This window comes from Achroia grisella, unplaced genomic scaffold (genome assembly GCF_030625045.1).
Source record: "Achroia grisella isolate CSIRO2021 unplaced genomic scaffold, CSIRO_AGI_Agris_v1 utg6602, whole genome shotgun sequence".
In the NCBI taxonomy this organism is placed as follows: Eukaryota; Metazoa; Arthropoda; class Insecta; order Lepidoptera; family Pyralidae; genus Achroia; species Achroia grisella.
In genome coordinates this window covers 44,444-57,954 of record NW_026712985.1, presented here as the reverse complement: position 1 = coordinate 57,954, position 13,511 = coordinate 44,444, and the positions used below count along the sequence as shown (strand labels likewise).

Genomic DNA, 13,511 nt, shown 5'->3' with positions numbered 1-13,511 from the left:
TACAAGTCATTACACATTTGTGTTGCCATCGCTTGTTTTTACTTTTTCTAGCAAACGTAGTAACTACCTACACAGTACTGGGCCTATTACCTTATTATGTACTTTAGAGAAAATGTAAACAAAACCAACAAACTCTAATGGGTTAGCCTTACTTCATACAGATGCAGGCTTGATTTTTCCTACGGTATATTTATATATCCCGTACTGGATGGTTGGTTTTCTATGTATATTATATAAGGATTTACAAAAAATGTATCTATGTATGTAATTAGCCATAACATAAGCTCCGTTAGCTTGGGAGTGGATTTATTATATAAAAAAGTATAAAGATACTATTCTTTCTTTGGTCAAATTAAATAAAAATACTAAACCGATTTTGAACATTCTATCATTTATCAAAAATTATCATCAACGAAAAACTACGCCCAGTAATTAGTCGGCGCCTTTATTTTTTTAATTACAATAATATTGTGAATTACTCACATAAGGAAGAAATTATTCTTAAATAATATTTATTATTACCGTAATTACTTACTGACATTCCTTGTTTTATATTATACTAAGCTCTAATGCCCTCCGGCTACTTTGACATACCAAGTTTCGTAACATGTATAAATTCTCCAGTTTATTTGATGGGGAAATTAATTCTTAGAGCGTAATACATATAGTATAGTGGTTCATTACCCTGACTTACATACAAAACATAGTAAGTAGAATTCTGGCTGTCAAAAAAAACATTTATGTACCTTATTTATATTTCTGACTGGCCAGTGTAGGGTAACAATATAAGTAACAATAATACTAAATATAAATTCAAATGACTGCGGTAGGTTTTCCATCTGCCCTATTGGATTCAAATATACCCAGTGGGGACGGAAGGGGATTGTCAGTAATGTTACAGATAAGAGAATATTGTAATGTGGACAACTAATACCATTGCTCACAATGTACCATGTCAGAGTGACTTCCACGAGGTTCCCCCTGGATCACCACCATCGTGATAAACTCCTGGTGAATTTACCACGATGTGCTAACTGACCTGACCTCATGCTCATCTTATCATCCACTACTAGTATCAAGCCAGCGTATACCGTTAGTGCAGGCGGGTGAACCATTTCATTATTCTCCATAAAAATATACCCAGGGAAATATGGATATGTGAAGTACAGCATCTACCATGATATTAATAAATGATTAGGTCTCTGATTACCCTCTTCGGGATAGCAGTCGTGATGGTATGGTATTAATAGCAAAGATATACACAAATAAAAAATATCAACTCCACGTCAATTTATTGTTACACCATTGTTTTTATGACAAATAATTCTGTGCCTCTTGTGGGAAAGGGCATAAGTAGAGTTATTTTTTAGGTTACAATAATAAGCAAAGGTTTCTCTTACAAGTAATGATATCTTTAACAAACGAACACACATAGCAAACGAGTAAATGACTGTAGTATATATAATACTACTCGCAATATTTTAAATTTTATTAGATAATATTTTTTCTTTCTCAAATGGAAATTATAAGTATGTTGTATACTTTTTTAAAAATTAATTTATCTCTCAAATAGAAATCTTAATATAAAATTTTGATAGGGTCCTAATTCTAAAGCAATAAATTAAAAAAAAAATTTCATTAGTATTTAAATTAAATGCATAGGTATTACGTATTTCATAAGAAAGATCACAAAAATTAACTCTTAACGATAATTATTGGAGTTTCTTAATTATGTATTTTACTATACATAAGAAAAGCTAAATATTTTTTTAAAGAAAAAAAATATTTTGCGTCTCTGGAAAAGCAGCAATTTGGAATTAAATCATGGGGCCGTATTATGAACTCTTATTCCCATTCAGTTTACGGCTTAAACTGAACTGCCTGGCGATTTCGTATTACGAACGCTATTAGCCAGCCCGTCAGCGGTCACGTGACAGGTGAACGTCTTCTGCCCGATAACTGACCGGCTATTTCGTATTATGAGCGTTTCATTTAACAGGAATTGGAGCGTATTGCTCCAATTCTTAATACAGAGAACAGCAAGAGTTGCAATTATTTATAAACAATAAAATAAGTAATCTATTGTTTTAATTTACATAAACAAATCTTTCTCAATAGAGGCACAGAATTTAACTTATATACATATTCAACATTTATATTTCATTGAGCAATTCACAGTAACATCGATGTAATTACAAAAATACAATCATAAATACAAATAATATTGTATTTTAATTCTATAATTTTAGTATTCTACAATAAGTACTTAATAATAGGCGTTTAGCAAAATAATCACAGTTCATGTATATATATGTATAACAATATATCTAATAGAACAAGTTATAGAGAGTTTCATTTCGATGTCACTGCCTACACATGGCACTAAGATTAGGGGTAGTGATTGGTACTGCTTTAGATGGTGTCCTAGATGATCTCGTAGCTAAATCATAGTTCACTTCCGATTTTTCGAGAGTAGTGATCAAGATGGCGCGGCGGCCAACGAACAGTGATTTGGATATAAATTGGATTGAATATACGGGTAGCTCGTGTACGGACAAGTCGTAGTTTCTAGCACTAGGCACAAGGCTAGTATATTCAAGTACGAGATTGTGGACTCCGATACAAAAACTGTCATTTTTAAGCTCGTAGCAGGTTTTGATGTACGAAAATGGGTTAAAATTTGACGGTGTACGAAGTTACTAAGCCAAATTGGCAACCATGACTGGGCGACGATTTTATATAGTGTTATACTATACTATTACAATATCATCCCCACCACTTCTGTTCTCATAGTGCCCCTGAATTTAGTGTATTGTGTAGGCGTTAAAAAGTGTTTATATTTTTAGTGAAAAATATAAATAAATATTTTTTTTAAATAATGCAACCACAGGTAATGTAATGATACAACTATGTATTTAAGGCCAACTACCAATGTACAGGTTTTTTCTTCTAATTTTAATATGTTAAGAATAGAATATTTATCGTATAATTTATGCATGGATGTCGGAATTCATATATTGATTACCAATTTGTTTATTTATTTAGTTAAAATTATAACTTAAACAAAGACACAACGATAAGATGAAAGTGGAATAAATGTAATAGGTAGAGTGGCCAAAAGAAGCCACTCTAAAAAAATTTATTTAAAAAAATTTTTTATTTTATTTTTTTGCGTAGAGGCCAAGGGAGCATGGGGTAAACTTCCAAGTAGTCGATTACCGCAGTCCATGAGCACATATACCTAAGAACAGAAGGTCTATAAGATATCATTGTTAAATGTGAAATTATATTCATTGATCCAGATAAGAACATATTGAAAATATAATAAACAAGTAGTAAAATTCGAACGAACAATATTTTCATAAAAAATATGGGATCATAGCGTTACCTACCTAAGCTGCATATATCTACATATTATTATGTTACATATAAGTGTCCATAAACTTAAAGGCAATAAGATACATATAGCAAGTGGTTTAAGCACTTACCATTCTATTTTATAAAGACTACAAAACGTCATTTAGCTATTCAACTATTGTTTTTTATTGTTCTAGACATTTTCTTAATGTTAACAGAGTCGATAATACACTATTACAGTTAAGATGGGTTTGTTGGTTGAAGGTTTCCATTCTTCATAATAATATATGTATCGTAAATATAAAATTCGATTTAATCTATCAGACAATAAAGGGTCATCCACACTTGTCAGTGTCTAAACGTGAATATTAATAAAGCACTGTAACATGCTATCTATTTATTGTCAGACTACATAAATTTAAAATACGTACATGTCGAGAAAGTTAAAATTTTTAGATTTGGAAAAGTTTAGTTTTAATGTATTGAATTAAATTAAACACAATACAAAATTAATTAAATTACACAACAAAAAAATAACTGACATGACAATGAGCAATTAGAATGGTATCCAATCGTACTCGGCCCAAAGGCAACGCTTGCAGCATTGAATTTAATAATTATAATTTCCGAAATATCGCGATCTTATACAGTTTATATATAATTTTATTAACGTCTGACCACTTTTTGTGCGGTTTACACAAACTTTTTTAAGTAAATTCACAGGCTAAGTAAAAAGCTAACGTTTTGACAGCTAACAGTTGAAAGAAAGTCCAATAATTGGCTGCTCCGCAAATGAGAGGTTATACATAGTATTTATATTCTAAAATGGGTATCGCACGGATTCCAACGTGTCCGCACGGATAAGTGTGGATAGCGCTTAATTCACAACACATCACTAAGTCATATCACAATCCGGGCAGCGCTCGGCAGCATGGTCCCGGCGCCGGTCCGGTCCCCGGCGGTCGACCGGCGCGTGTGCGGCCACTCCACACTACACTACATAAGGGTGGGCGCGGACGAGGTCCTGTCGCGGTAATACTCGTGCAGCACGCGGCATCGCTCGTGGCGCGCGCACACCAGCCGCGGTGGCGGCCGTCAGGCCGGCGCTCGTGGACGTGGCTCGGGCCGGTCCGGGACTGCGGTTAGTGATGTCTCTGCGAACCGGACGCCCAGTCTTGTCCGGACTCTACCATTCTGAAATGGAAGGGATTGTTAAACTCAATTCTAGCAATGTACCATGTCAGATATCACGAGGTTCCCCTGGAAACCATCATGATGGTAATTTGCAAGAAAACAATAGCCTATATTCTTTTCTGAAGTATACTCTATATTACTATAAAGTTTTATCAAAATCCATTAAGCAGTTTTTGCGTGAAAGAGTTCCATCTCTATCTATCCATCCATACTCACAAACTTTCAGATTTATTGTATTAGTATATCCAGGCCCGGTTGTATTAATATATGTTTTAAAATATATTTTTGAAACTACATTACAGCGACGTCGGGATTTCAGCGGGCCAGAGACAAAACAACCGTTAAACACTTAAGATTATAACGCCAATAGTTGCTTACGCAGAAGTGCAGAAAACATGGAAAAAAATACATTAATAAAAAACTAGCCAAGAATTTCTGATTTTAATTACACAACCAAGATCCTCATCTCACAAAAATGTGCAAACAAATAAGATAATGTATGTTATTGAGATAAATACCTTCGATGGCTTCACTAGCGGGGTCTCTAAATTGGCATTCTTCTTTGTCGAACTTGATCCAGAGTTACCTGAAAACATCATCATTTTTTAAGAAAGACTTGATTAGAGTCGCGGTTTCAATCCATAATACAATTTATACACAGTACATTGCTGGTAATAGTGGCTCCAGTATTCAGTCCCACAAAACAAAGCATACGACTCGACGACCCATATGTGCCCGGCGAAGAATGTCTAAGAACAGACTAGGCAGAGAAGAGAGAAAGAGAGAGAGAGAGGGGCCACTACACATCTTATGTGACCCACTTATGCATGAACGAAATATCTCCTTTGGAAAGTAGCATATCCTCAGCAGATAAAAACTATCGCTCCTAAAAATATCACTCAATTCTTGTCCCTGACGAGTCTAGGTAGCGAACTCTGATAAAGGACGAGCACAATAGATCTATGCAGGTCGCAGTACTACAGGTCTGATTATGGCCCTAACCTCCAATAAAAATTCCCCCTACATTCTATTCATATAATACAACATATTCATAACATAAATACATCATAATAATTGTAGTACACGAAAAAGCTTTTTAGGCACAAAATCAAGAGATTTATATTAAAGATGGCCTGTGAAGAGAGTATATAACCTAATTATATTCAGTGTAATTAGCTATTTATACAGGATTACATTAAATTGGTAGAAGTAAGTCGTATATATTACTAATAAATATTTCAGTATGAATAAATTGGGAGTACTTGGGAGGCACCTAAAGTTCGCACTTCACACACAGACACAGTTACCTAGAAATAATAATAGCTAGTAAGACAAATCCAATATTGTTTTCTAAGCACTACTGTGTCTAAAATAACGAATATTATTTAGGTAATATTTGAATTACGTTTAGGTTATACGAATTACGTTCAAATGTATATATATATATAAATAATATGTAATAATACAGTGTTATACAACTTGAAGTATAATAATTAAAATAGATATAAAAATATTATTACATATGATACCGACTTAATACATTTTTTTATTGAAAGTAAGTAACTCTAAATTATTCATTATAACATTAGCTATCTACGAGTGAAACTCCCATCAAAATCCGTCCAGCCGTTTCAAAGATGAGCAAGAACAAAAAGACAGTCAAAAATTAATCAAATTTTGTTGTAAGTACCGAATATGCTATAGGACACAATTAACTATTAATAATAATTGCATTTAATAAGGACTAGTAAGACAAATCCAATATTGTGTACCAAGCACTGCCGTGTCTAAACTGTGTCACCCCACCTTACATTTTCCTATTGTCATTTAGTATATAAGATCAATATTTTTATGTACATACTGCCAGTCTTTTATCATCTTTAATATACATCGTCTTAACCAACAGCATTGTATCTCATATGTAAATGTCAATCTGTAAAATTGTTTAATAATTTACCAATACATCTAAAAACTGTATATAGTTTCACATTGTTTAACACCAGATTGAGGTCATATTTATTGAATAATGTTACTATTCTGTAGATGACTATTATAATGATGGACATAGACTTATGAGGACCTACTGCACTATGCTAGCTGACATACCTAGATTTAATAATTAAGTTGCTATTATGTTGTTGACAAAAATTTACTGTAATGTTGCAATTATGTTATCCTACACAATTTGTATTGTTTTGGATGAATAAATAAATAAATAAATGTATCATTCACTCGCAACAGGCTTCGTAGGCGTTGGCCTTCAGCCGCTCCATAAGTCCTTCCGCAGATTTGGAGTGCCGTCTCCACTCGTCCCCTATCGTCCGGTGAAGCTGTAAAGGCCAGCTACGGCCGACAGCATTATAGTAATCCTAAAAAAAAAGTGAAGCCTATTCGCGCGTGAAAGAAAGTCCATGTAGAGGTAGATACTGAGAAGTTAAATGCGAAAAATAGAGTCTAACATGCAATAAAATAGAAACAATTATTGCTGTATATGAACTAACCAATGGTATCCGACGCAGCAGTCGACCTGCAGCAAGTATTCTTCAGTAGCCTCCTGAAAGCACCGCGAAGGTCCAGCGTGTAAGATCCATAGACTAACGGGTTCATGCATGAGTTAGAAACTGCCATCGCGAACAGTAAATCTTGAACACGCGGTGATACGCGACTTGCTGACTCACGGTCTATCATATACCTGTTGAAGATGATAAATAAATTATGCTATTCATCAATAGATTTTTTTTTATAGCACAGGGGACAGACGAGCATGCGGCTCACCTGATGGTAAGTGATTACCGCCGCCCATGAGCAACACCAGGTGAATTGCAAGTACGTTGTCGGCCTTTTAAAAAGGAATAAGCTCTTTTCTTGAAGGTTACAATATCGTATCGGTTCGGAAATACCATTGCTGGAAGGTGATTCCACAATGTGGTTGTGCGAGGCAAAAAGTTTCTAGAAAACCGTACTGTGGAAGACCGCCATTCATCCAGATGATCAGGATGAATTGTTTTAAATCATAAAAAAAAAGTAAACATGAAGAATCTATACTTTATTGCACTTGTAACACAAAATAATTACGATTATTAAACAAAAATGTGCGCAAGGGTGGGTTTAACTCTGAAAGAGATCTCTTCCAGTCAACAGCCAACTACCACCTATGTCAGGACGCTCTGACAGAGTTGGTAGTTGGCGGGCCATTAGGCTAGCTAGAGTTTGTGTTATGAGTACTAGACAACTGATAGAAATACATATATTTATGCGCATTTTTATAAATACATACATATTATACGTAAAATATACTCAGATAAATACCAACAATCATACTCATGAATACAAATGTTTGTACCGTGCGAAGAATCAAACCCGCTACCATCGCTAGTAAAGTGGCGATATATACAAAGATATTAATATAGTAACGCAGTGGTTATCTCCTCACCACTGTAGCGTTATATATGTATGATAAAATGAGGTGTCGCTATATAATATATTTGTATATTGTAGTATCTAGGTAGTGAGTATACAAGTGAAATAATTGTACTATTTATTGTACATTAGTAAGTTTATTTGGTAGTGTGCTACATTGCATATTTGTAATACGTACATTCGACGCGGAGTAGGGTCGTAGACTGACTTTACACTGAACTTAAATTTATTTAATGTGGAGACGTAAACTAATAGAAGGGTCTCAAGTGTTGATAGAAATATTACAAGTGTAGGCACAATAATATCGCCTTCGAGTATCTTTGCACTCTTTAAGTTTGGCAGGTAGAGAATGCTATTAGCATTAAGCCCGACTATAGTATAAAATTTCAATAAATAAATAAATAAAATAACAGTAATATTTAATAATATTCTTACCACATGGCCATAGTGGCGTATGGTAGCCAGCAGAGTGCGAAAACAGCAACAATGGTGACCGTCATACGCAGCGTCCGCCGCCGGGCGCGCTCCAACACTCTCCGCCCTGAACGGCGCAGGCGCACGTGACTTATGCCGTTCCGATGAACGCATTTTTCTGAAAGAAATATCTTAATCATATTATTACTTTTTAACCTTTCGTGTTTAGCATGAATAATAATATGTCAGGACTTCTATTCCCGAGCTAAGTAGAGCTTTTGTTCTGGGTACTAGAATTCTGAATCAAATTAAAGAATAATAATTCATAAGCAATGTCATTCAAATACTTTCTACTAGACAGCCATTACATTCGTATCCATCCATACAGTTATACGCATTTGCATATATTCTATAAGTTAACCAAACTGCACATGAAGCAATGAATCTTGTATTCAACAAAATAGTTTATCTATATAACTCGGCTTCGCTCGCGATAATTTATCCATTTAGGGGTGGAATTTAGCAAAATCCTTTCTTAGGGAATGCCTACGTCATAGTAGCTTTATGCATGCAAAGTCTCAACCCGATCGGTTTAAAATTGACAAAGTTTCATATAAACTTTCATCCCCTATTTTATCCCTTTGGGGGTAGAATTAATCAAAATCCTTTCTTAGCGGATGCCTACGTCATAACATCTACTTGTATGCCAAATTTCAGCCCGATCCGTCCAGTGGTTTGGGCTGTGCATTGATAGATCACTACGTCAGTCACCTTTGAGTTATATATATTTAGACAAGCTCCAGATGTCATCCTAGACATATATTAAGTAGTGGAACCTCTAAATTAAAAATGCCTGTACCATGAGGCTTTGAGAAGAAATATGTAGTTTCTTAAACTAGTTCTTCGTCGACGGTAAACGTAACAATTACATCTTCATGTAACAACTACATATTCATGTAGTTGTTACGTCAACGGCGATCGGGTCAGACCACCCAACACGTGATGCAAGAAGGTGGTACCAGGAAAAATCCTGCTTTGAGTACTCCAAATCGTGACACTGTTACAGTGTAGATTTCACGTACCATAAGAGTCTATATGAGTGGAGATCGCGAATTGGCAAACATAGTGTAGGACACCCCGCAGATGGGTGGGGCGACGACATTGAGGGTTGCAGGTAGTAATTGGAAGAGAATGGCTGAAGATCGTGCCCAGTGGCACGCCTTAGGAGAGGCCTATGTCCAGCAGTGGACTGCAGTGGGCTGATGATGACTATGAAGAGTTTGTAATAGACCTACATGAATAAAGATATTTTGATTTGATTAACTCACCATCAAGTTCTTTACTGCTGCGGTGTATCTCGCAGAATATGCAGACGTAACAGACTGTGATGACCACGAGAGGCACGAAGTACATCGCGCAGATGCAGAACACGTTGTAAGCCACCTCCTGATGGTAGCTGCTGAACGCATCAAACGACACGCACTGCTCAAACCCCGCCACTCTTGGATGCCTCTTCACTCTGAATACTATGCTCTGTTGGAGGAGATAATATCATTGTTACTTTACCTCAGTAGATTAGCGGTTTAGCTAGCTTAATGTTTTACTACCGATGTTTGCGGGTTCGATTCCTCGCACGTTGCAAACAATTGTATTCGTAAGTATCATTGTTCGTATCAGTCTGAGTATTTTCTACGTATATTATGTTTAAGTATAAAAAATATATTTATATCAGTTATTTAGTATACTGCTTCGGTGGTCTAGATATTTAGCACACCGCCGGATAACCAATGTTTCGTTCCTATTTATTATATCTATGTAAATAAATAGCGTTGTTGGTTGATGTTTTAGATTTTCAGTCAGTGAAGGTTTTCTAGGATCAATAATAGCTCATCAAAAGCTGTATTAAAATATATTGTACATAATTAGAAGTTTGTTGATCTATCTAGTGGTCTGTAGTGTATAATAATCATGATAAACCTATCTAACAGCGCCATTTAATACCTAAACTAACTTATCTGTTGTTAAATTTTAAACAGTAATATACATACTACTTTTAAAAAAGTTTGAAATACATTGGTACTTAAATATATCTATATATCTTTTATATATCTGATTTTCATAGATAGACATCAATATAAATATCCATTGTAAATAAACTGGATTAAAAAAAAACTCAACTGAGTTTCTTGCCAATTCTTCTCAACACAAATACTGAACTGGACGGTAAGGAAAAAAATAAAATGATAACGTAAAAATTTGACGTTCATAAGCGGCTAATATGTCCTACATGAATAAATTATTTTTGATTTGTATTTTGGACAATATATTTTGTATGTTTAGTCTTAATTATTTATGATATTTTAATAATATATTTTTCTTCTTCTTTCTTTCTTCTAAATTGGTATTTGCACATTTTAATCTACTCAACACTTTCTATGCCACACAGTATTGGGTTGACTGGAAGAGATCACCTTTAGAGATAAGTCCTCCTTTGTTAACATTATTTCTAATGAACATACCGAAATAGTGTATTTAAGTTCAATATAGAATATACAAAATATGTTTTTGTTTTTACATTGTCTGCAGAAATACGAATGGTTAAACAGTTTTAAATTTAGCGATGTTATTTAATTATATAAAAATGGAATACAAAAAACTAAAATTAAACTGAAAATAACTTGTACGAAGAATTTATGATTTGCAATGGAGGCGAAGTCGTTCTCATTATAAAAACAATGTTAAACGAGATTGTTTTGTTGGATCAAAACCATTTGTTCGTTATTTTTTTTTGTTTGTTTTCATAAAACACAAAATACTAGAAAGTAAAGAATGGTAGATACAATAGGTTCCATGATTTCTGAGAAATATTTTTAGTACATCTTTTTATCGTTTTATTATTTGTAATTAATGGTTTCATAAAAAGAATATGATTTATTCTGAGAGATTGTGGGACTGCTCTCTATTGCTATTCATAAACTGTGATTTTTTATCAACTTATTTTTATAACGGCTGTGTAGTCCAGAAACCTTTGCCTGTCTGTGTGGTAATATTGAAAAAACAATGAATTTTTTTTTATTCACAAGTCAAATAAACCAATCATAATCAAAATATCTTTATTCATGTATCACTTTATTACAGATTCTTATGATATGTCAAATATATCGTTAGTTCGGAATGCTTTCAAGGTGAGAAGAACTGACAAGAAACTCAGTTCGTATTCTTTTTAAATAGAAATAGAAATAATCTTTATTCAAATAAACTCATTACAAGCACTTTTGAATCGTCATATTATGATTCTACCACTCATTCGGAATTCAGATTCATCACAAGAAGAATGAGTAAGAAACTTGTGAGTTGCTCTTTTTAATAGATGTTTTTTTATATAAATAATTACAGTATAACAAGTAAGAGGCATGCGATAATCAACATACAAAATCGCTACGCATTCATTAGTATAATCAGATAATATTGTAAGTGCTATGGATTTAAAGTTTTTCAATAAAAACGTTATTATCGTTAACGAATTCGTCAATTTTATAGTAAGCTAAAATATGGTTGTATATGTTTACAATAGTACTATGTTTATAGACTAGACAACAAAAGTGTTATTTATTTAAAAACAGAATAATAAAATATAGATAAGTAGTATCAGTGATTTTTTTAAATTACTCAGTATATACTTACCATTACATAGTATAAAACAAAGTCGCTGTCGCTGTCTGTCCGTCCCTATGTATGCTTAAATCTTTAAAACTACGCAACGGATTTTGAAGCGGTTTTTTTAGTATATAGTGATACAAGAGGTAGGTTTATATATATAATACATGTATACAGTAGCTAGTTAGAACATAAATTATAGAACAATACTATTGTATAATGTTAAAAATAGAAATATACGCTTATATAATTTGATATCTTGTAAAAATACCTAAATTCTTACCTACTCTTATTTATTTCTGTCCCGTTCAATCACAACTTCCTTTAATCCAAATGCTTCAATAGACTGTGATTGAATTGTTGATTGGTTTTTTTATTTCAATTGTCTCCTAACACACAATAAAGACCTGTCTGTCACACTGTCCAGTTTCCTACTTATTTTTACCGCCGTCTTTCATTTTGGCCGCTTGCAATTATGAGTTATGAATAAATTTAAATGTATATTTAATAATCAACTTTAGTTTTGTTTTTTCATTCAATATTTAAAAGAAATTGTATGGTACTTGCATGACTTTTAAGATACATTTTGTGTTTAGGAGGACACCAGTGTCTGAGATACAAATTTGGGCTAGAAACGTCGCTATGGACTTGGTGTTTATATTCATATGCAGGTAATAAAAAACGGGTATTTCAATATTACAAACAGATACTTCAATTTTATTTATATTATATTATATATTATTATTATATTATATATATATAGATGTATAGATAATGGATAAACTAGCGTGAAGGGAATTGTTAGTAATGTGGAGAAATGACCCCATTACTAGCACTGTACCATGACAGGTTGACCTTCACGAAGTTTCCCCTGGAATCAGTTTTCACTGGAAACCGTCGCGAAGTCGTGATAAATTAGCTGTTAACATAGATGGGTGCACCATTCCATTATCATCCATTTATAAAAATAGAAACACGGTTTTTGTGTGATTTTATGTATTTTAATATATTTAGCATTGAGTTGTTGAATACCCTTTTATATTACAAACAGCAGACCTTTATGTTAAGGTCTGCTGTTTGTAATATAAAAGGGTTCTAATATAATAATGTGTATTTTTTTTAATATATTTAGCATTGAGTTGTTGAATACCCTTTTATATTACAAACAACAGACCTTTATGTTAAGGTCTGCTGTTTGTAATATAAAAGGGTTCTAATATAATAATGTGTATATTTTTAAATATATTTAGCATTGAGTTGTTGAATACCCTTTTATATTACAAACAACAGACCTTTATGTTAAGGTCTGCTGTTTGTAATATAAAAGGGTTCTAATATAATAATGTGTATTTTTTTTAATATATTTAGCATTGAGTTGTTGAATACCCTTTTATATTACAAACAGCAGACCTTAACATAAGGTTCTTGAATAAAATAATATTGCGACTATAAATTGAGATGTAAGCTAT

At 33.3% G+C, this 13,511-nt stretch overlaps 1 protein-coding gene across 1 annotated transcript in view; it reads right to left on the bottom strand.

Moving 5' to 3' along the window:
- Positions 1–3,883: 3,883 nt before the first annotated feature.
- Positions 3,884–13,511, bottom strand: part of LOC131849907 (adipokinetic hormone/corazonin-related peptide receptor variant I-like) — a 43,176-nt gene continuing 33,548 nt past the window's right edge. The window contains exons 4-8 of the mRNA XM_059200037.1: positions 9,714–9,918; positions 8,407–8,563; positions 7,053–7,243; positions 5,070–5,137; positions 3,884–4,551 (exon numbers count right to left, since the gene is read on the bottom strand). Coding sequence (XP_059056020.1) covers positions 4,453–4,551; positions 5,070–5,137; positions 7,053–7,243; positions 8,407–8,563; positions 9,714–9,918 — 720 coding nt within the window. The 3' untranslated portion in view covers positions 3,884–4,452. The remainder of the gene's footprint in view (positions 4,552–5,069; positions 5,138–7,052; positions 7,244–8,406; positions 8,564–9,713; positions 9,919–13,511) is intronic.